General features: G+C 34.7%; 2 protein-coding genes and 1 non-coding gene across 5 annotated transcripts; 2 read left to right on the top strand and 1 right to left on the bottom strand.

The window, feature by feature from the left end:
• Positions 1 to 7,779: 7,779 nt before the first annotated feature.
• On the bottom strand, positions 7,780 to 7,853 carry TRNAV-AAC (transfer RNA valine (anticodon AAC)). Its single transcript has one exon. It is a non-coding gene; the product is annotated as a tRNA-Val (tRNA).
• A 9,855-nt stretch (positions 7,854 to 17,708) lies between these two features.
• LOC131616518 (probable serine/threonine-protein kinase WNK10) lies at positions 17,709 to 21,454 on the top strand. 2 transcript variants are annotated; one of them, XM_058887872.1, is made up of 7 exons: positions 17,709 to 18,260; positions 18,728 to 18,765; positions 18,897 to 19,124; positions 19,211 to 19,431; positions 19,540 to 19,697; positions 19,804 to 20,194; positions 20,313 to 21,454. In XM_058887872.1, exons 1-7 carry the CDS (start codon positions 18,150 to 18,152, stop codon positions 21,164 to 21,166), a joined length of 2,001 nt encoding a protein of 666 aa, XP_058743855.1. In that variant the 5' UTR covers positions 17,709 to 18,149; the 3' UTR covers positions 21,167 to 21,454. The 2 variants fall into 2 exon arrangements, with proteins under 2 accessions (XP_058743855.1, XP_058743856.1); XM_058887873.1 differs by lacking the exon at positions 18,728 to 18,765.
• A 494-nt stretch (positions 21,455 to 21,948) lies between these two features.
• On the top strand, positions 21,949 to 24,023 carry LOC131616519 (protein yippee-like At4g27745). Of its 2 annotated transcripts, XM_058887874.1 has the most exons (3): positions 21,949 to 22,064; positions 22,486 to 22,611; positions 23,462 to 24,023. In XM_058887874.1, the coding sequence occupies exons 2-3, from the start codon at positions 22,519 to 22,521 to the stop codon at positions 23,687 to 23,689; spliced, it is 321 nt and encodes a 106-aa protein (XP_058743857.1). In that variant the 5' UTR covers positions 21,949 to 22,064; positions 22,486 to 22,518; the 3' UTR covers positions 23,690 to 24,023. The 2 variants fall into 2 exon arrangements, with proteins under 2 accessions (XP_058743857.1, XP_058743858.1); XM_058887875.1 differs by lacking the exon at positions 21,949 to 22,064 and having other exon boundaries at positions 22,152 to 22,611.

The raw sequence follows: 24,023 nt of genomic DNA, 5'->3' as shown, positions 1-24,023 counted from the left end.
ATTCCATACTAATCATTTGAACCCCTTCCAAACGTACCATTTCAAAGGTACTGATCTTTTCACATGTCGTATTCTTTGATTGAATCGTTGAAATGTCATATGGAACAATCATTTTTAGAGGTTTTAGGTTTAAAAACAGAGGAGGTTCATCATCAGAGTTGCTGGAATCAAAAACCCTAATTGTCTTTGATTTCTAGCTCATTTTGGAACATGATTGAGGGTATTGATAGAGGTGAAAGGGAACATAATTTCTAGCACGAGAGAGAGAGAGGGAGAATCGGGTTGTTGTTGCGTGTGAGAAATGACTGATTATGAGAGAAATTTGAATTTAGGGATATTTATCTTATTTTACGCGCTGCAATTATCACATAGAGAGGATATTTCCATTTAGGATTACATGCCCCCTTGAATTTATTTCCATAAGATTTCACACATGCAAATATTAAATACACCCCTTAGTGATTCAAACTGATCATTTTCTACGGTACTGGTATCAATATCTCTTATAAATTTTACTTATAGATCAAAAAAGTAGGTGAATTGTATCTTTATTTTAGGATGCAAACTTTGAACATAGTGTTCCAACATCTCGTTGGACATACTAAACCCAAGGTCATAAAGAAGCTTTCCTTTATTATTCTTTACACATAGGATTTTCTTTATTCTCTCCCGACCTTTCACATGTGTGGACTCCATGAGATTCATAGAAAGTAACTTTAGACCTTTAGTAGAGGTAGGATGTTGGAGCATTTTGTTGGACATATTAACTAACTGATACACTTCAATCATGGGTTTTATCAATCCCTTGACAACATCTTCATATATGATTTCCTCCATGTTCTTAACCTTGGATGAAGTCTGAGCGATCCACATATAACAACTTTTTTTAGGCCTTAAGCCTCACATTATCATATCTTAATCTTTGTTAGAGACAATACATTCAGACTTAATGTAATTAACATACAAACCTTGATCACACTGTTGACTTGTGTTGATCAAGTTACCAGTTAATCCTTCTACTAACAACACAACATCAAGACAAGGAAAACCTGGACTAAGCATTTTATATATGCCCTTGATTCTTCCTCTAGCTCCATCATCAAAGATGACATAATTCTTAGAGTAGGGGTTCAACTCTTTAATATAACTCTTTTCACTAGTCATGTGTCTTGAACATTCACTATCAAAAAACCAATTCTCTCTTGAAAAAACGTTTAGAAATGTATGACCTATAAGACAAGTGACAATTTCCTTGGGTTTCCGCTCCTTCTTTGTTAAAGTTTTCTTCCCTTTCTTTCATATGGGACTTGGTTGACTATAAGACTTAGAATATCCATAAAATTTATAGCAAAGGGGTCTTATATGGACACATCTTCCACAATGGTGACACTTACAAGATCATTTCTTCTTGCCTCTGTTGTAAGGGTACACTTGTTGAGCAGGATGTTGGGACACGTGGTCCTTTATCAGGAACTCATATTTTTTTCAAGAGAGACAAACTTCATGGATGGGATTTTGACCTTTTTTTTCATGGAACTATAGTCAAACACTACAACCTTCATATTCCCTGTCATAACATCCACCATATATGAATCATTGGTCATTATACTATCTGACTTTGTCAAATTCTCAAATTTGGAATACAACGATGCTACTTCCTCTTTCATCCCAGTAACGGCTGAAAGAAGTTTCTCCTTTTCTTAAAGAATATAACTTATATTTTTCTTCTATTTTTCCCCAGTTAAGCAAGCTTCCTCCCATTTTGTTATGTAAGAGCCTTAATGTTGCATCCATTTTTTCTTCAGTTATGTCTTCATCCCTAGAGTCTTATTCAGACTCATACTTCCTAATGAATGTCGTTACTTTGTTAGTTGTTTCTTCTTCAATCTCATCATTAGATTCATACCAAGAGATTGAAAATCCCCTTTTTGTTTTTTTAGAAAAGTAGGACATTCAACTTTAATGTGACCAAACTCTTTTGCTCCGGGAACTGATGTCTGACCTCTTGTCTTGGATATTTGTCCTCCATTGTTTGTCCATCCTTCTCAAGGATTTGTTAAACTTTCTTCCAATAAGTGTTATAGTATTTGATATGCTTTCATTTTGATATTCATCCTCTTTAGTGTTGGAAACAAAAGCAAGCTCGTGTTCTTCTTTTCGGAATTATCACTTATAGCAATCTCAAATGTATGCATAGAACTAATGAGTTCATCAACTTTAATTTTGCTTAAGTATTGAGATTCTTCAATGGTTATGACCTTCATTTAAAACTTCCTAGGAAGAGATATTTGGATTTTCTGACCAGCTTATCTTCTGACATCTTCTCTCCCAAGGCAAATGAATTGTTGATTATATCATTTAAATGAACGTGGAAGTCAAATATAGATTCATATTCCAACATTCTCATATTTTCAAACTTTTTGGTGAGGAGTTGCATCCTTGACATACACACTTTGGATGTGTCTTCATGAGCAATCTTGAGTATCCCCCAAGCTTTTTTAGCTTCAATACATGTGTTGATTAATCAGAACATGTTCTTGTCAACTCCATTGAATATAGAACTAAAGTATTTGTTGTTTCCAAGAGCTTCACCATCTTCATCTTTGGACCAATCAGCTTTAGGATTCAAAATTGTTGTACCATCTTGAGAAGTAATAATAGGATAATTCTAACATTTAATCACAACCTTTCAAGTTTTGTTGCCTATGGATTTAAGAAAGGAAACCATCTTAGATTTCCAATAATCATAATTTGGGCCATCTAAAATAGGTGGTCTATTGACACACCCTTCATCCTTAGTGTTGTCTATTTGAACAAAAACTATCTTCCCTTGAGCTCACCCAAACAGAACAGGGTTCCTGCTATGATGCCAATTGAAATTTTGTTCCTCAAGGGACAAATGTTGGACTAGATGTTTATGACAATTTGTTCAACTTATTAAACCAGATTTCACACAATATGTCAACAATGCAAAATAAAAGAGAAACCAATAAAGAACACAAGAGAATTGACAATGTAGTTCGGAAAACCACACCTACATCTAAAGGGCATCCGTACCCAAGAAATTTTTTTACTCTTTTATAGAATTAATACAAAGTGTCTTAGATGAACAAGCAACTTGTTTAATGCCCCTAATCTTAATTCTACCCTAGGTATTTCTATTCAGGACTCCCCCTAAAAATGAGAAGTCTCTTCTCACTTTCTCTTAATCACTAATCCTAAGTGATCAACATCAATAAACATAATGATGAGTGTTGAATTACAACTCAACTAAATAAACCAACTATAATGAATTACAAATGAAGCAATGGCAAGGTGTACAAGAAACACAAACAAAGACTCATCTTAAAACTCAAATAAATACTAAAGCTCATAATCTTCAAGGCATGGAAAAAGTCTTATAGATATATTAATCAAGTATGGGCTTTTCTCCTTTGGGTATTTGATTTAATCTCGTTCAGAAATAGTGGAGATCTAGTTTGGATTTGTTTCTCCAAAACAACTCCATAAAAAGATTGGATTTGAAATCAAATTTAAATCTTCATGATTTAAATTAACCTAATTAAATAATCAACCAAACCAAATTGTAAAAAGATAGAAACTATATTTATTGCACACATAAGTAAAAGAATGCATTCCAAGTAACTGAAAAACGCACGCTTACTGCCACTGACTTGTCTTGAAGAGAATGGACACTTGTTGGGACATATGTTTCCACATGTGTACTTCTTCACATAAATAGCTAGAACAAACCATGTTGTTTTGTATAATACAGTTAATCCAAAAGGAAGAACATACATCATTCAATGTACTGAGTTACAAGAGAACAAGGATTATCCCAAAGGTATACCTGCCATATCACTTGAATCAAATATGTCGCTTTTTTTGCAAAGGAAAGCAATAAAGGCTCTCCCGCCCATAACAAATATTCCATCATCGCCAAAGAATACCAATGGTATGGCCAAAATTCTAAAAGTAAATAAAGATTTCGCGGATAAAGAGAGCAAGCCATAAGCTATGACAAATCGTGAATAACTATGATGATAAAAGGAAGGTTGGCACGAAGCTCTAAAACTAACAATACTTGAAATATCAAGGTAAAATACTTCATTAAATTTCCAAAATTATTACACTTGTGACACAAGCATGGGAATTATTGCAGGAAATAAATAGAATAAAGCAAAAAGAAAATAAATTTGGAGCATTTAAAGCTGAGGCACCGGGACCATCTCCTCAATTCACCCCAGAAGCAGACTTAAACGGATCCAATGCCTCGACAAAAATTACAGCATCAGGGCAATGTTTCCTCGCCTTCTCCACCACTCATTATTGAACTCCAAGCATATCCCACATAGTATTCTAAAGAGCATCATGGAGTGCTCACATTAAAGTGCCCCCGTCTTTGATAGATTTCAAGGCCTAGGCCACCTGAACATACGTTTCTCGATGATCTTCCACCTAATGAGATTTCTCATAAACAAAATTGAAAGCAACCTTAAACCACTCCTCTGTATCTTTGAGGGAATCTTTCATCTCGGTCACGTGAGCCACCAAGGGAGAAGGGAATACATGTACTCTCACTTCCTCCTATAAAGAGTTAGCAACTTTAACTTCTTCTTGCAGCACAGCAAGCTCCTTCTCAAGATCAGTGCACTTCAACTCCATAACTTCGACCTTCTTTTTCCAATTATTCTTTTCCTTGAAAGGACTACGGGGGACAAGACATCACCTCGTCCAACAGATACGAGAAAGAATATAGAAGCAACTTTGAACATGTTGTAAGTAAGCTTAGAAGTCATTTCCCTCTTACCCCCTAAAGGAGATTTTGGACGAGGGATAAACCTGATGTCGAAACAATAGAAATAACCTCCTCAATAGTGTGTGGGACCCGAAAAAAGAAGATATCCATTATCTTTATAAAAGGGGTCACCTCCCCAAAAGCATCATCCTCAGCAACCCGAGTCCATTTTGTAGAACACTCAATTCGAGGTGACTGACATTCCTCCTCCCGGACCCTCTTTAATGAAATTGGGGGTGAGGTTGGTTCCCCCGCTATCAAAAAGGTCATAGAATCCGCAAGCTGACACATCTCGGGTATAAGAGTCAAAGCTTCTCTTGGGTAGGAGAAGGTGTCGGAGTCGGTGCGATAGTTGCAAAAAGATATGGGTAGACTGTGAAGTACCAATATTTACCACATCTTGGATGCCTTGGGTATCGGCAATGTTGTGGAACATCTTTAACTTGATTATTTTATCCATGCTATCTGCAAAATGCAATCACGCATGTCAAAAAAAATCATGAAGACTTTGTTCCCTCTGAAGAATTCTCTCCTCTCCTCAAGATTAATTGCACTCAAGATAGTGTAATTACCAATCTGCCTTTTCCTCACTTCGGAAGAGGGCACCTCACCAGGGCCGAACCCTTCCTCATAACAAATTCCATGAAACCAAGATTGCATCTCCTCCATTGTCACCTCATCCGGAGAAAGAGAACTTGAATTGGTACATTGGGAGTAAGTAGACCGGTTAAAGTGAAGCTTGGACCAATACTTTGGATATGAAAAATTACAGTAGCAAGGAGAATCAGCAAGGATATAGCTGAAAACAAAGTGAGTTGTAGAGGTGAAGGGCTTCACCAATATGAAACGTCACAAAAAATCGCCCTAATCCATAGTGAAGGGATGGAACCACTGGTGGACATAATGAAAGTAAATGAGCCTCTGATTATGAAATTTACCCGAGGAGGTATGCCTCAGATGGAAAATATCAAAGAATAAATTAAAGGTTTTTAGGACTTATACTCGGCACATAGTTAGAAATCCATATGTATGGCCAATACCTCATATAAAGCTAGGAAGGAGCAACTTTTAAATGTTTCAGGATAGCTACCTCAAACTCATAAAAAAGGCAGTCAGAGCCTTACTCTTGTAAACAAGCTCTCATGGAATGAGACCATGGAGTCATCAAAAGAGCTGCATATCATATTCTCCCCTGACACTGAAAGAACCAACCACTCTGAAGGATCTCAGACCATAATGTCAGCATCACGCAGGGCGGACTCAGTGCTCAAATTCGAAGAAGTGCATGTCATTGTTGTATCTACACAATTATACATCAGCGCGCCCAGTCGACGTCGAAGATTTAAATGTTCTAGCACCTCAACGCCGTTACACTCACACCACAAGTTCTATAGACAAGCCCAAATAAAATATCTAGCATACTCCCTCTTTTGCAAATTGACTTGTATTTCCTCTTCAGGCAAGACACGAGGGGAATATGGACCTCGACTTAAGTTGTTATTCCGCCAACATTTAATATAAGAGCGTCCAATGACCCAAAAGAAAAAGATTCTTCCTCTAAGAAAGTATCATACATCTCTTCTGACCCAGAATCGTCAAATATGGATATGATTTATAGTCCTACATGATCACTATTGAAGGAAAGATGGTGAGGATGATGGGACCATATGGAGGAAGTTTCTACTTCGGAGTCACTCACTAAATCGATATGGTTTTCACTCATCTGAACTAAAGATACAACAAATACTAAAGGGAAAAATTGAGTTAGAAGGGTACCTAGTTAAAAGAGAGTGACACCGTAAGAGCAATGAAAAGGTGAAAGCTTTAAGCAAAGCTCTGAATCACTCTCAATGATATTCTGAGAAAAAATGAACGAGGATGTTTCTCTAGAAATGTAACTGAAAGCTGGAAAGGTAAAAGGTTGCGAAAACTTCCAAATCTTCAACTCGCTCTATTTATAAGCAACGACAACCGAAGGATCAAGACCGACTACGAACAGGGGTCATAAGATTAACAAATAGAATTTCACTCATGGAAACTCGCTAAACTCAAGTACACTTGAGCACTTTATAAACTGCGTTACACCCTAATTGGTCATGTTATCACACAAGAATGAAGCGTCTTAATGATGAAACTGCATCAAATGTGGATGTCCCCCATTACCTTTTTTAAAAACTAATCCATAGCGATTTAGTTTTATCTCACACCAGACTACGACATGGAGGCCGATCAATGATACTTAAGGCTTCTCCCGACTCCTTCAGTGTTCGGAAAAGCCTTGGGGAAACTCTTATGGATCGGCCAAAAGGCCCAATCCAACAAAAGCTCACTCTACTCAATTCAACATATAAAAACAATTCTCACACTATGAGAAGATACACAATCTCTAATCTCCAATTTCATTATACTCATCTTGAATCTTAAACTGACTTAAGTCTTGGAGTGCTAATCATATAAGTCCATTTTACGCTATTGTAAAGGACACCAGAGTCACCATTCAAGATCACTATTATCTGTTTCTCTTTATTTGTGGTTCCTTCGCATAATTTGAACATCCATTTCTAATTTCCGTCAGAATATTTATTATAATAACATAATTTAAAATAATATTAATCTTATAAAGTTTTAATAAAAAAATTTATATAAAAATTTAACAATATACCTTTTTATAAAAAGATGAAAAATAATAAATCAAGACATAAATAATGTAATATCTCATCATAAAAATGTAACACTAATTAATTGGCCGTACAATATATTTAATTATAATAATATAATTTAAAATAATACTAATCTTACAAACATTTTAATATGTTGTACAAAATAAAAATTTAAGAGTATATCTTTTATAAAATTTTCTTGCATTTAAAATAAAGAACAATAACCAGATATAGAAGCGATAGATCATATTGCAAGAGCATATCTATTAACATGTATTAACATGTAAAGCATACGAAATGGGAATAAAAGAACAAAACATATGGCTTCGCCCGGACTCGAACCGGAGACCTTCAGTGTGTTAGACTGACGTGATAACCAACTACACCATGAAACCACCTTGTGAAATTCGATCATGTTTTTGATTTTAAATCCATACTATATTCGCAAGATGAAGCTTTTGCGTTTTTTGGATGCATAATGAAAAATGAAATAAACGCGTTTTATATATTTCTCTCATCAAATTTATACTTTTTAATCGGTTCCATAAATCTTATTCTACCTTATATTTTGATTCAACATTTTTATTTTGACATAAAAGTTCTTGCGAATGTTTAACATCCATGACCATAATGAAAAAAAATTAATTAAAATAAAGCATTAAAAGTTTTTAGTATTCTTTGATTGAAATATTTATTGTTTTTCTTCTTAACATTTTAAAAGCCTGTGTTCATTTTTTTAGCAATTAGAGGTGACGTGGTGAATATGTATCAAACATTTTCACAAGCTTTGTGAAAAATAATACACATAGAAAATCATTTTGATTTATGATCTCAATCAATTATTGTTCGGTTTAGAATTAGAAATAAAGTGAGGTAGCGAAGTTATGTCTTGTTACGATGGATATATACTTTCGTGTAGTGGATAGGGGACTAACATGCAAGGTTATTATTCTAATGCTCAAGCAGTGAGATAAATTATAAGTAACGTGTGAGTGATAATGAATTTAAATACTTGAAATGGCGCGCTTTACCCTTATATACTATGAGCGGTTGAAATTGCTCGCGTATGATGTGGCATGTTGTGTGAACAACTGTTAGATTCGATTGGATGGTGATTGATGTGATGAATGGCAGAATTACATGCTTCTGGTTATAACGAAGGTTTACCTACCCCGCGTGCCTTTCCACTCGAAAATCGACATTGAGTCTTTCTCTACGTGCCTTGCGAACAACCTAAAACAATTGCCCTACAAACCCTATTATATTCTATAAAATTAGGGATTGCAACATATATCTTTAGACTGGCTGTTTGACTGAAGTAAGTAAGGGATCTGGATGAGATGCCATTAGCATTGAGAACAAGTGCATTAAATATCTCTCTTTCTCTTTATTAACGATGTTTCACATGGAGGTTCTGACACATGTCCCTATGTTTGATGCTAATGATATTCCTTTTGTCTTAGGATACTTAAGTGCTCTAAACACTTCCTGATGAGATCTTGACAGTTAGTAGTGCGATACACATGACTTTCTAACATGGTAGATCGTACAATTCACTGTTGTGGAAGTGCATATAAGAAGTTCTTGGACCAATAATCATTTATTTCTTCGTTACCTGTGGATTTCAGAAACTATTATTCTTCCTCTTTTTTTGTAATTCCTTCTGCCATTTCCAATTTCTCGCACAATCCTTCATCTTAGAGCACTCCGTATCTCCTCTTTCAGGGCGCAAGCTCCCAAATTTTCTTCTTTAAGGTAATGTATAAATTCCCTTTTCTTTTAATCTTGCTTTTTTATTAGGGTTAAAGAATTATATTGTTGCTGATTTAGTGGTTTATTTCACGTACATTTTAGCAAGAAAATTAGACTAAGCTCTAAACTTGCCTCACATTGCTATCTGTATTCACTTATTTCTTGTGTTAACATGATTCCTTATAATGGAAGACATCCAACCTAAAGTTAGGAAGGCCACAAAGGATAACTCATCATAATGGGTGGACCAAGAGATGTTGGATATTGCTTTTGCTTTTGTTCGTGAGGGCGATATTGACCATGCTTTCACAATGATGAAACCTCCTAAAGATTGGGGCGATTATCCCTGAAGAAGACATGAGGATATGCACCAAATACAACAGGTGCATCATTCTCATTCATGAATGTTTATTCTCTTTAATAGGATTTTACCTCCCCTTCAATGATTTTCAGGTTGACATGTTTAATCATTTACTAATTGCTCATTCACAACTGAATTCAGCGAGTTGGGCTTACATCAAGGTTTTTTAGTATTGTTATGAATGCAAGAAGGGTGTGGCAATCACACCAGTCTTCTTACATCTTTTTAAAGCTCAATGGGTCTCTACTGATTTAGCACGGGGTCAATGTCAAATATATCTCAGTCAGTGCACCAAGATGCTTGAGGTTTACTCACAAAGTGTGAAACACTTCAAAGATCGACACTTATTGGTTTCTCCCCTCAATGAGGTGGCTTATTCCAACATATGTATCACAAAGTATGGGCCACCCTACTGATGTTTAGACAAGTTCTCAAAGTTTTGGCGTCAAAGATATTTCTTGGTGGATTCCGGTTCATATGTTTACAAGATGAATGACATGTCTTAAAATAAAATTTACTTAAAAAGACACTTAGTATCTTTCTTTGAGAGTATGGAAAACTTCAGTGGCATTGTCCCTTCTGATGTAGCGGAAAAGAAACAAGATAAGTCATAGATAGAGACATGCTTGTTGGTGGATGTTGACTCGAAAGAGGCTAGGAAGATAATTTTTGGTCAATATCAAAAGGAAACCATTTTTCTTCAATATCCCTTTGGTGTTTCACTTTCTAACCTACCCATCCTTGGCTTGCAGACAAAATAAAATGTTAAAAAATAATGCAACAAATGAAAAGGACTCCTTAAGTTGTACCTCTCATGGTGGGTGCCACTGATGCTCCTTCCACTTAGGGGTTCAGACTACAATGCCCCCTGTATGGTCAGTTACTATATGCTCACCTATCTTGGCATAGTCGAAGGTCTGTGATTCTCCCAGTTGGGTCGTAGTGGAAGTTGCTCTGCATTCATAACCGTTTGTGGCAGAGAGGAGTCCAACCAATAGTCTTGAACTCGAGGTGCATCAGTAGGAAAGGTCGATCGCCTACCCATGTCATATTCTTGGACAAGAATTAGGGGAACATTGCTCTATAGGAGAAACTTCTTCGACTCTGGTGGTCGTGCCTCTTTTTCTCCTTGCCCTTCTTGGTGCAAAATTTTTCGGGGAGTTTCTAGCTTCTGTTTCCAAAGAGGACTAATCATACTTTTTTAGTAAGGATGAAATTATTTTCCAAAAAGAGTTAGCAAACCCGGCGTATCATACTCACATGTCGTCAACTATTTTAGCATTTGGTGTTGGCGGAAGGGGATAAGTATTTATGCTTGAATGTCTTTTAAAGGAAAGGGAAATGCTCTAGGAACACGTCAATTCTATTACAATAGAGGGAGATTGGTATCAGGAGGAACTTCTAGGGTTATCTATTTTACTTTTAGGGACATGGTTTACTGTAAAGATTTTCTAGAATCCCAATATGTTGGTTGAGAAGATGCAATCCCTTGTCTAGGTTGTAAAGAAGAAGGGCAAAGCTCTGGCCTAGTACAAGCATCATTGACCAAGGCTGATGTCGTTTTCTCTGAGGCCAATAAAGTATTGGACTCTTCTCGTAAGATAATACAGTAGTTTGAGGCCTATTTGAAAGAAGTTTGAGAAGGTTAGAAGAAAATAGAGGACGACTTTTAAGAGACGTGCCTTGAAAATCTTTCCTTGGCTAAGGAATATACAAAGGCGGTGGAAGAAGATTTCTCTGCCGTGCCTGTAACTTTCGAGAATGCATTGCAGCAAGTGGAACATTTTTATCCTCAAGTGCATATTTCACGAGAGATCTTCACCCAAACCAGGAAATGGTGGATGAGAAATTGATTCTAGTTAGTGATGAGTTGAATGTGTAGTCTCTTGTTGGGATTGTTTGAGTTGAATGTTTATGGTTCTTTCTTGGTAGTATATATATTTTAATTTCTATTAATTACCATTATTTTTATCTCTAACAACATTGATTTATGTTTCAAGTTCGTTTCTCTAGGAGATAACTTGTTTTTCGAGGTTGTAACACCCTAATTTTTCATGAATAATTATTAATAAACAACGTAGTAATTTAAAAACTTCACCCAATTAGGATGTCACGTTCATACAAATATAAACTTGCTCATAAATAATATTATGTAACACAAAAAATTTATCATAAACATTTGTAATAGTTACCGAAAATCCATTAAGTTTAACTTCATTTTATTGCAGCGGAAAAACATCAATGAAGCGTCCAAATATTGAATCGAAAAAAATATAACATGTATAAAGGTTGCAACAAAATAGACATTATAGTTCTCCAGCAAATATGAATATAGCATGCAAGCGTTCAACCCCTAGTGTTACATATCAAAGAAGACATCGACACGACAACAGCGACGAAAGCAAATAAAGAATAACACCCTCTTCTACTAACATCCACACCTTCACAATGGATTATCGGCGGGTTACCCATATGGATGTAATGTATATCAATGGGGACGAATACTATGATATCCATGTCCGTCTCATTGTATAAACATGATATCCGTATCTGCCCCATATCCGTACAAATATCCGTTAAGCGGGTAATCCACGGGTTTTAAGGTACCCACGAATATTCACAGAAATGCTTGGATAACATATTTTTCTAATTTTTTTAGCATATTTTAAAGACACAAAAAGCTATTATCACATAAGATCTATACAATTTGCTCTCAATTTAACAACCAAATTTCATCACATTAATTGCCTTCTTTTTCACCAAAACATAATAGCATGCAAACAGAATATCCATAAATTTCATTTTTTTAACCAAAATAAATAAAAGATATTGTGATTGTGAGTTATGGTAGAAGAGCGGAGGACGGAGGAGTAGGAACAAAGACACTAGTTGGATAAAGGAAGGGTAATACTGGTTGGTTGGATGGTAAAATTATTGAAGTGTGATTTGGAATATTGGAGAAGCATAAATATGAAATTGCAAAATAGAATGTGTATGAAATGTGAAAGGTTTTCTTTAATTAAAATTTCAAAAATAAAAATATAAGAAGAGTAATTTTTGAAAAGATAAAAAGTCAGAGAGTAATGAATTAATAATATTTAAATAATTTTATAATTTATTAACATATATGGATATTCGCGGGCACTGATATCATTAAATCCGCATCCGTATCCATTAAGAAACGCGTATTTAAATATCCATTTATTTTATCCATGAGTATACATTAAACTATCCGCCACATATCCGTAACATATTTTATCTGCAGATATCTGCTGGTACAATTTTTTTGCCATCCCTAGTTACCCACATAGAGGCAACATTCAAACAAAATTGCGGAGATATCTCAATAATCTAAAGGAATGCATAATAATAAGTAAATATGAATTATTTCATGCATAGTCACCCATTCTATATATTCAACTTCCATACCATCATCAACATACAAATCACACATTAATTATGTAAAATCACACTCATGCTATAATCATAATTATGCAGCAGTAACAATAACGTCAGCTATGCAATGAATAGATACTCAAAACCAAAGACTCAATGCACGTGGTACCATTTTTGTGAACACTCAGGTTCACCGCTCCAATCCTCACCATAGGCACATAGCACACCAAAACGCACTCAAATCCACACAATGGGATTGAGGCTCAGTGATACGGACCACCGTCCAAACATGCAACAACAATTAATACAATGTCTTTCACCATTAGCAATCGTATTCCACCAATTCTGGCTACCAAACATCACACACATGCTATAACAATTCTGCAACAATATTCACATTCATAGTACAACACGCAACAATAATACATACAATTTTCACAATGTAAAGCCATTTCACAACATCAAACCCAATTCTAGAAGCACGAAACCATTTTTACATGTTAGTACATTATCTCAGCATTCCACAGGTTCAAACGACGCGTCAAACAAATACCCGAAACTCAAGATGCGAATTTTTAAAGTTTCATAAAAATTCTGCCTACAGAGGTGGTAATCGGTTAAACTCTAGGTGGTAACCGATTACACACTCACAACTTGCCCAGATTGCTCAATTTTCAAAGCCGTAATCGGTTACATCCAGGGGTGTAATCGATTACGCGTGTTTCTAAAACCCAAAATTTCCAAAATTGCGTTGCGTAATCGATTACACCAATATTGGTAATCGATTACTCCTTCAAATTTTCCAAATTTTTGAAAGGTTTCGTAGCTGTAATCGGTTACGTCCATAGTGGTAACCGATTACCACTGCGGTAGAAGCAAATTCTGCTATTTTCAAAATACGAAAACTAGTTTTCACCCACCCAAATTCCCTAACTTTTCTTAAAGCATTGAGAAATAAGCAATTACAGGTACATTTCCAATAACATACATAATTACAACATTCAACAACACTACATCATTCATCAATAGGATTCAATCATTCAGAAACATGAATAGAGCACAATTAACCATAACAATTCATAACCCCCAATACCTACGTATCATTATACAACCCTTTAGAATATTGGAACCTCACCATTACCTTAGAATTTCTAGTAAAAACTTCTGACCTCTATCAATGGAGACTCTTTCTCAAGCCCTAGCCTTATTCTTCCCTCTTTTGTTTCTCTTTTCACGTACTATCAGAATATGACCTCGCAACCTCCTAATTCCCTTATTATATTATAATTATTCTTTTATTAATAAAATAATAAAATAAAACTAAATAATTACTTAATTCTATTATTACCAATATTATTTAATCTATTTAAAATCTAATAGTAACAATATACTCTCTCACCCTTATGTTTCTACACAATTACTCACACACCTTAACACTTCCAAATTCTAATTTCTAAAGGATATCATCCTTCACCAAAGGGTCTCCAAGCGCACCAAAACACCAAATAATACACAACATTACATAAATCAATTATAATTAATTAATTAAATAAATTGGGGCATTATAGAGGTAGTACTCAATGTTTTATTGGAAGTAGGGCGTAAATAGGCTGGGCCGAGCTAGGCTTTGTCAAGCCTGAGTCTGGCCTGTCAAAAATCTGAAGCCTGACCTGTATCCTGTTATAGGCTTATTTTTAGGCCTAAGCCTGGCCTTTTCAAAGGTTTGGTTAGTCTGATAGCCTACATAAAAACCTATTTGTTTTAGAGATACGTAAATAAGCAATTAAAATAATGTTTAAATATACTAACTAAAAGACCAAGAGACTAAAAATTTATTCGCATTAACTTATTTTAACTTACCTATTAGCATGAGTTCTGTGATACTATTTGTTTAAGAGAACTTATGAAAACAATGTTCATTAGGTGTTTTCATCTTATTTTCACAAGTTCTTCAAGATAATCAAGTTTTATTTATGTATTTTAATTCAAAGTGCAAAACATAACACGGTGATGATAAAAAAAATTATTCATATTTATTTAAATAGACTGACCTAATAGGCTTAAAAGACTTTTTTTTGGGGCCCGAGGCCTAGCCTTTTAACTAAATAGATTTATAAAAAAGCCTAAGTCTTTTCTATTTTAAAAAATTGTGTGGCCTGGCCTAAGCCTGTGTAGCCTAGCCTGTAGGCCCTTGTTATCAGCTTGACCTATTTCGGCCCCTAATTGGAAGTCTCTAAGGGTCCTTCCCAACCAAGGATCGATTCCCATTCCCATCACCCAGGTGAGAACCTAGTTCCAGGTCGAGGTGATGGGGACTTACCACAACCTCCAAAGTGGCTAAATACCAAAAGGGGTGAGGGGTGAGCCCTTTATCACCATTTTACGGTTTGTTGTCTTGTCTATGCATTAACACTATGGGGCTTTTATTGTTTTATTAGTCGTACACCAACGACGTTTGTAATAACACCTCAGGGTCGTTTTTAGTGTGGATTTGATTGCTATAGCCTGGACGTTTGTGACAACTTGATAGGGCTGGCAATGAACCAAACTAACTCGAAAATAGTTTGAAACTCGATTCGAAAATTAAATCGTTGAACTAGGTTCATGAACCAAATGAGCTGAGTATGAGCTAAAAACTAAGTTCGTTAACTAAATGAGCTGAACTTGAACTATACATAGTTCGACTCGTTAGGTTCATGAGTCAACTCGATTGTATATTTGCTCTAAATCTTAGTATCATATTTTATCTTAATCTAACAATTTTAATTGATAATTTATATTCTCCAGTGAGCAAAATATTTCTACAAATAATTATACAAATAAAATTAACATCGTATAAATTCTAATCTTATATCTTTTATTTTATTTCTATATTTTTTAATTAAAAAAATATTAATTTAAAATGTCATATATATATATATATATATATATATATATATATATATATATATATATATATATATATATATATATATATATATATATATATATATATATATATATATATATATATATATATATATATATATATATATATATATAGACTTTAAAAAATTAATTTTAAGTTCGTGAAATAAGTGAGTTGAACCTAACAAGTTGAATCGAGATTTTCGTGAACTTCTAGCAAGTCGAGTTTGACCTGAAAAAAAAGTTCGAGATAAACTCGAACTCGAACTCAAACTCGGCCAATTCTTAGCGAGTCGAGTTTGAGCTGAAAAAAAAGTTCGTCATGAACTCGAGCTCGAACTCGAACTCGGCCAATTCTTAACGAGTCGAACTGAGCTGAGGCGAGTTCGACTCAACTCGACTCATTTCCAGCCCTAGTGACAACATCCCAGACTCGTTGCTACCTTTTAAAACCATAAGTTTGTACATATCTCATTTTAAGAGTTTTCAAAATAAAATTTGATGAGCTTTTGGAAGATCTAACCAAAAAACATTTGCTAGGAAAAAAGTCCTAAAAAGTCCTTGCATGTAATGTAACTAATTATTATATCAGCTTTAATATATTGAATGTTTCATTTTTTGTTCTCCGTGTATCTAATGAATTCATTGATGCAAATATATACACTATAAATTTGCAAAAAAGAGGCTTACCGCATATTCACATTCTGATTTACCTCCATACAACCAGCAAATACCTATCACTAGATGATATAAACATAATTATCTCTATAGAGATATCATATCCTATTTTTGAAAGAGTTGTGCAAATTAGTGAAGACTCACATGATACATGGTCCATATGGATTATCAAACACTTCTTCACCTTACATGAAAAGTGACAAATGCTCAAAATACTTTCAAAAAAATATTTCAACCCACAATGATTTTCGATCAAGAAGGTTTTCCTGTTTATCATAGAATATCCGATGGAGCTTGTGTAGAAAACATGTTGTCCCTTACAATCAAAATTTCCTTCTAAAATATCAAGCTATCATATGAGCATAGAATGGAGTAACTAAAATACTTCTATGAAGTATCTTTTCAAGTATATAAACAATTGTTATGATCATATTATGCAACCATAAGTAGTAAGACTTGAAATGATAATGCAAATAATGAAGAAGCAGATGAGATTAAGTAACTAAAACCTAATTATAAAAATTAAATATATTTTTGTCCACCAAGAGTTAAAATAGACTTTAATAAAAATAATAGTTAAGAATATATATATGAAAGCTCATTTTAACGTTAATCTTTGGATATCTTGATGATATAGTAAATCATTATAGATTAAGCTCAAACTTTATAGGTATGATCTATATGATATTATGTTTCAATCCAACGGTTGAATTTAAAAAATATTAATTCGAGATGTAGTTATTGAACGAGTGTAACTCGTGGTGTAACTCTTCGGGTGTAATTTGATCCCTCCTCATATATATATATATATATATATATATATATATATATATATATATATATATATATATATATATATATATATATATATATATATATATATATATATATATATATATATATATATATATATATATATATATATATATATATATATATATATATATATTTAAAATTCGTTATGTTAGTTGAGTTGTAAGTTGCAACCTCATCATGCAAACTTGTCCTTTTAACATTTACATTCATCCCAAACAAAATCTCTTCAAAAAAAGTAGCATTTTGATTCACCATACACTTGTTTGTTCCCACCTTCTCTTTCGCACCAACCCTTTCTAATTTTCTCTCTCTTTTTCATTCCTTACGAAACCACCATTTCTCAAATTTCCCCCCATTTTTTTCACCTTCTTCAATTTTTCATTTTATTTTACATATTAGTTAATGAGAGACCCATGTAGCAAATTTTGAACCTTTTCGAGGTTTTGATTCCTGGGTATGATGAAAAAATGGATTTTGAGAGAATTTTCTGCATGTTGGGTTTTGTCTGAGGATGTTTTTTTGTTATTATTATGACATTAGAGGTTGCAATGTTTTTTCTTTGCATTTAGCCATTGTTATCGAATGCCGATGCAATTTTAATATTCGGCATTCGATCCATTGTTATTGTTGTTATTGTTGTTCTTCATTCAATTCCAACATTTCTTCATTCTAGTCAGAAATATAACCTCATCCAATAAATTTGAGAATTTGATAGTTTGAAAATTTTGTTGTTGTTGTTGTACTTTTTGTTTTTGTTGGGTTTTTTATTTAGAAAGTGGAAATGAATTCTGGGTCTGTTCCTCCCTCTGATAATCATCATTTTAGAACAAGGGAGCTTCTTGATTTTGAGGAGGATTTTGTAGAGAAAGATCCAACCGGCAGGTACATAAGGGTATGTATGTATGCATTTCTATGTTTTTTATGCTATCATTTATATTTTGGTGGTTATTATCAATTTTGATTAATGTGTGTAAATTGTGGTGTAAATCCTGGAATTCGAGCCCGTTTAAAAGTGAGTATAAGATTAATGGTTTATGTTTAGATGCATATAAAAGTCACATTTGGAGGCAAAAGTTTGTGTATGTTTGGTTTTACTTTTGGCCCAGGCAAAATCAATTTCAAAGGTGTAGAACTGATTATGACATGTTTGAATGTGCTCGGGTAGAATTGATTTAATTTGAAGGTTGAATTTGAACTTTTGCTTCTACAATAGATTTTTTACCCTCAAATTGATTGTTCAATTCACTTTTCGATGAATATATCCAAATATAAATAACTTCGTATCCAATGATTCTATATTTCACTAGTTCTTTCTATTTTTTTTAATTTGACTTTTGTTTCCTCTTGTTTTTGTCTCAGTACAATGAAATCTTGGGCAGGGGTGCCTTCAAGACTGTGTACGATTCCGACGCTTACTTTTTTTTCCTGCTCATTATGTCGATTTTATTTAGAAAGTTCGATAATTGGTAGGGTTGTGGCAATTGTTTCTTGATAAATCGCGCGATTTAATCTTGGTTCCTTTTTGCAGTTATAGGGCATTTGATGAAGTTGATGGGATAGAAGTTGCATGGAACCAAGTTAGGATTGATGGCCTCTTACATTCACCAGATGATCTTGCGAAATTGTATTCCGAAGTTCACCTATTGAAGGCCTTAAAACATGAAAACATCATTAAGTTCTACGATTCCTGGATCAATGATAAGCAGAAAACCGTTAACATGATCACCGAACTCTTCACATCTGGAAACTTAAGACAGTATGTTCTCTTGGTTTTAACCGCTTTACTTTACGCTGTTTCGCTGCAAAGCACGCATGAAACTCTTGTGATCTTTTGACTGTCAGGTATCGTAAGAAGCATAAATACGTTGAAATGAAAGCTATAAAATGTTGGGCCAGACAGATTCTTCAAGGCCTAGCATATCTTCACGGTCACAAGCCGCCTATTATTCACCGAGACTTGAAATGCGACAACATTTTTGTGAATGGACACCAAGGAGAGGTTAAGATAGGTGATCTCGGTTTGGCAATCGTCATGCAGCAGCCAACTGCCCGGAGTGTTATTGGTAACACATTTTCTTTTCCTAAAATTTGAAGTTTTTATCGTTGATGATTCTGCGAGGAACACTGAAATATGCTTCTTTTTTTTTTTTTATAATTTCTATTTTTAAAAGGGACGCCCGAGTTTATGGCTCCCGAATTATACGAAGAGGAGTACAATGAACTCGTGGACATCTATTCTTTTGGGATGTCAATGTTGGAGATGGTTACTCTCGAGTATCCCTATAATGAATGCACCAACCCAGCTCAAATATTTAAGAAAGTTACTTCGGTAAGTATGGAAATCATCAACATACTTAATGCATCTTACGATTCATTATATGATTCGATTCACGGTTAAAATCTCAATTTGATAACCGCGATGTTTTCCATTGCAGGGCATCAAACCTGCTTCCCTTAATAAGGTGAGTGACCCCGAAATTAAGGAGTTTATCGAGAAATGCCTGGTTCCCGCGTCTGAGAGATTGTCTGCGGAGGAGCTTCTTAAAGATCCATTTTTACAAATTGAGAGTCCAAAGGATCCATTCCTGCCGTCTATTAAAACTCCAAGAGCTACAGATATTCCCAAGTCTCGTTCTCCGTCTATGGACATCGATAATGACTACAAACAGTTTTCCGAGAGTATCTACGCTGAAAGCAACCAGGAAGTCTTACATTATCCTGTTTTTGAAGTCCAGAGGACTAATAAGAATAATGAGTTTACGTTAAAAGGGACTAAAAATGATGATAACTCGGTATCATTGACCTTGCGTATTGCTGATACATGTGGTAAGTATGTGGCTTTTCTTGAATTAAGCTCTTGTATGATAAACGCTTATGTTATAAGCGATTAACTAAGTTGTTTATCCGAGCCGGACCTGAATGGTTTTCGTTGTGTTACTTGCAGGTCGAATAAGGAATATACATTTTCTCTTTTACCTCGATACAGATACTGCCGTCTCCGTGGCCTCAGAGATGGTTGAACATTTGGAGCTGGCGGATCATGATGTGGTTTTCATAGCCGGCCTTATTGATTACTTGATAATGAAGCTTCTTTCTTGGATGAAACCGTCGCACGATCATAACTCAGATCATAACTCAGCTGGAGAAATAAGTCTTTATAGTGGTTCTACAAATGTCGATAGCCAAATCTCAATGGCATGCCCTTGGGGTTCTACCCGAACTAGTGTTCCCTCCGATACAGTTAGCGGTCAAGACGGCTTTTCCGGGTTTAATATAATGCCTAGAGAAGGTTTTGAGACAGCTGGAAAGAGCTGTTCTTACAAAACTGCCGATAACATTGCTTTCGAGGGTGTCTTTGATTCGTCGCCTAGTTTGACTAGTTTGATTGACTCGGAAGATGGATCAGGAACTTCTGATATAACTGTTGATGACGCTTCGATGAAAAATGACAGTTGTCATGATTCCAAATATCTCGGGGTTGGATGTTTTAAATGCTTTAGAAGGCCGATAACCGAGCTTGAAGCCGGGGAGACGTATTTTGAAGACTGTAAATCGCAGGCAGCAGATTACAATGTTAATAAAAGGACTGCAAACACGGGATCATCGAATATCAGGAGCCTGTTAAGTAGCTGCTGCTTTTCTATGCCTTGCACCGAAGAGGATATTGATCTTAAGTTAAAGCTCGAACTTGACGCGATTGAGTCGCAATATCAGCAATGGATTGAGGAACTCACTAGAATGAAACTGGAGGCAACGGAAGCAACCAAAAAGAGATGGATGGCCAAGAAAAAGTACTAACAACGTAGCAGAGGCGTGTCTGGTGTCCAACACATATCATCGTGTCAGAGTCGTGTCCGTGTCTGTGTCAATGCTTATAGTTAACTAACCTCTTTTTCCCTATGTCGAAATTAATTTCATTGTAAAGTTTAATTTGTATATTGGATGTGGCTCTTTTTTTTGCAGAAGCTGGTGTCATTACCCTCAATTCTCAGGATATATTTTTTTCTTATGCTTGGGATATATGTTGTGGATCTCTCATTACATTGTAAAAAAATGAATATAATTCATTAAAACAATCTTACAATATCTATATGTTCATTTTTAGCAACAGCATGTCAAATCGCTCAACACCTAAATTTAACAAACTGAGTTTATTTGACATATAATTACAATTTCAATGACAAAGTTGTTTATGCACTAAAAAAAACTGGGTTGGCAAAACGAGTTCGTTCCGTTAGACATGTTCGTTTTGTCGGGATATTTTCATGAGACGGATCAAGATTTTAGATCTGCATCTTCTAATATGTCTGTTTCACTTTCTTTTTTTTCCGAGCGCAGACATTAACAAGATTTTTACGACTCTTAATCTTTAGGGGTACATAATTCACTTGTTGGTCCCCCCTAATTTTTTTCGTAGGACTGATTAAGATTTTAGACCTGTACTCTCAATTATATCTGTCCTATTTTTTTTGGTAGGTCTAAGAAAGTCGGACATGCCAATTTGGCAAAAAAAAAAGAAAATAATAATTTTGTGGCGATTTTGAAAATAAAAATCAAAATAGAAAAATTCTGTTTCAACCCTAAAAACCCATATATTTCTCTAAACTCCCAACAAAATTGCTTATAAAGTAATCACTTCATTCAAAGCTCATAAACCAACAAAACCTCACACACAACAAAACCCAAAAGGGCAAAGGTATGTTTCACTTTCACTCCATCTTTAACCAATCACTAAAATTTCTTCAATCTATTAGAATCTTTATATTTGTTTCTTCTATAATCTATATTGTGTATTGAATCAAAAAAAGGAAAACCCATTTTCTCAAGCAACATATAAAAAAATTGCATCATTTTCTTGCCTAACTTTTTTTTTTAATCCCATCCTAATCACCCCTTTTGGAATCTTGTTTACTCAATCATATTCTTTGCTTCAAAATTATTGTTTTTTCATTGATTGATTCAAAACATATCTTAATTCTTAAACCCTATTTGATAAATCACATACAATTATCAATTGTTTGATAGTGTTTTGTCATTACTGTGTGTGTAATAGAGACTTTTGACCTTTTTTTTATATTTTAAATTATTGATTTTTATGTGATATAATTAATGAGTAGGAGGTAAGGTGGAAGAGTTTGGAGGATTCATTGATGGCGGATTTGATGGGATCACGGGCTTACTGCTGCTTCAAGTGCCAGAACCTTGTTGCTTTTCATGATGATATTGTTTCTAAAGATTTTCAGGTGAAGTTCTATCTTGAAAATTTTGGGTTTTTGTATATGTTTGTGATGGATTTTTATGTTGAAAATGGTTTAGAATAGGATTAGATAAGAATAATGGTTTAGATTTAACTTTCTGTGGTGAAAATTTTGATTTGTATAATTAAACCTATATGTTGAAAGGTTTTCAAACATGATCCTTGTTCATGAAATTTATGTCAACTGTATTAAGGGAATAATTTCGTTTTGATTCATGTATCATAAATTGGGATTAATGAGCTTCAACTAATGTCGAATCAACCTCCAAGGGTTGGCTTGTTGCTGAAAGTTTGAGTTCTGAGAGTATGCTCTTCTCAGGGTCTCAGGTTTGAATTCCGCTACGTGCCACCAATCCTTGTGTTGGGTCAGTCCCTACAGAGCTTTGACTTTAAATGCCCCCCGCTAGTTAACGGTGAGATTGGTGGAGAGAGCTTAAATGCCCCCCGCCCCGCAAGTGGACGGTGGGATAAGTTCAAATTCCATTAGGTGCTAACAATCCTGTGTTGGGTTAGTCCATACAGAGCTCTAGCTTTAAATGCCCCCGCTAATGAACCGTGTAATTGGTAGACAGAGCTCTGGCTTTAAATGACCTCCCGCTAGTGGACGGTGAGATTGATTCCCACGGATTAGTCTGTCTCAAGGCTAGATACCAAGTTTTAAAAAAAATAAATAAAACTAATGTTGATTCGATCAGAACCATTTAAGTTTGATCCATAACTAAAACAATCGTTAGTCTGACTTTACTTACTTAGCTACTTTACTTGTCTCTCGACGGATCCTGAGATAACTAGGGTCAATTTTTTAACCAAAGATTTTCAAAAGTTATGTTTAACAGGCAAGCAATGGAAGAGCATTTCTGTTTTCTCACGCGATGAACATATTTTTGGGAGCGAAAGAAGATAGAAACCTTATGACTGGTCTTCACACAGTTGCTGATGTTTATTGTTCTGATTGTGGAGAAGAGCTTGGATGGAAATACATTAAAGCTTTTGAAGAAACACAGAAATATAAAGAAGGAAAGTGTGTGCTTGAGAAGTTCAAGATTGTTTTGGGAAATGGGTAGTAAACAAAATTGATTTTAACAATTGTTTATGGGGGAATTCCACAAGTGCAATAGTTGTCTTAATTGTGAATGTTTTTAGTGTGTAAATGTTGCTTGTTCGGAAAGAAAGAAAAAAAGTTAATTCGTCGAATACCGGCCGAAATCGGTATTAACGAGATTTTACTTATCTTTCGGCCGAACTCTGAATTATTAGGGCTTCTTTAAAATAAAGTTGTTAAATGATTTCTCCCCTAATGTGAACAGTTGAATGGTCCTTGTCGTATTGTACAAAAGATTCTTTTCAAGAAAATTACAAGTATCATTTATTAGTCTCGTGCAGAAGGTTTGGCAAATA

The sequence above is a fragment of the Vicia villosa genome, linkage group LG7 (assembly GCF_029867415.1).
Source record: "Vicia villosa cultivar HV-30 ecotype Madison, WI linkage group LG7, Vvil1.0, whole genome shotgun sequence".
Lineage (NCBI taxonomy): Eukaryota > Viridiplantae > Streptophyta > Magnoliopsida > Fabales > Fabaceae > Vicia > Vicia villosa.
Note: the sequence above shows the minus strand (reverse complement) of the source record. Positions and strands in the feature narration are given on the sequence as shown.

Excerpts from the sequence above, each read along its gene's own strand:
- LOC131616518 (XM_058887872.1), top strand. The coding sequence starts at position 18,150 with ATGAATTCTGGGTCTGTTCCTCCCTCTGATAATCATCATTTTAGAACA. Across the intron at positions 19,698-19,803 it reads TATTTAAGAAAGTTACTTCG|GGCATCAAACCTGCTTCCCT; the intron begins GTAAGTATGGAA and ends TTTCCATTGCAG. Across the intron at positions 20,195-20,312 it reads GCGTATTGCTGATACATGTG|GTCGAATAAGGAATATACAT; the intron begins GTAAGTATGTGG and ends TGTTACTTGCAG.
- LOC131616519 (XM_058887874.1), top strand. The coding sequence starts at position 22,519 with ATGGCGGATTTGATGGGATCACGGGCTTACTGCTGCTTCAAGTGCCAG. Across the intron at positions 22,612-23,461 it reads TTGTTTCTAAAGATTTTCAG|GCAAGCAATGGAAGAGCATT; the intron begins GTGAAGTTCTAT and ends TATGTTTAACAG.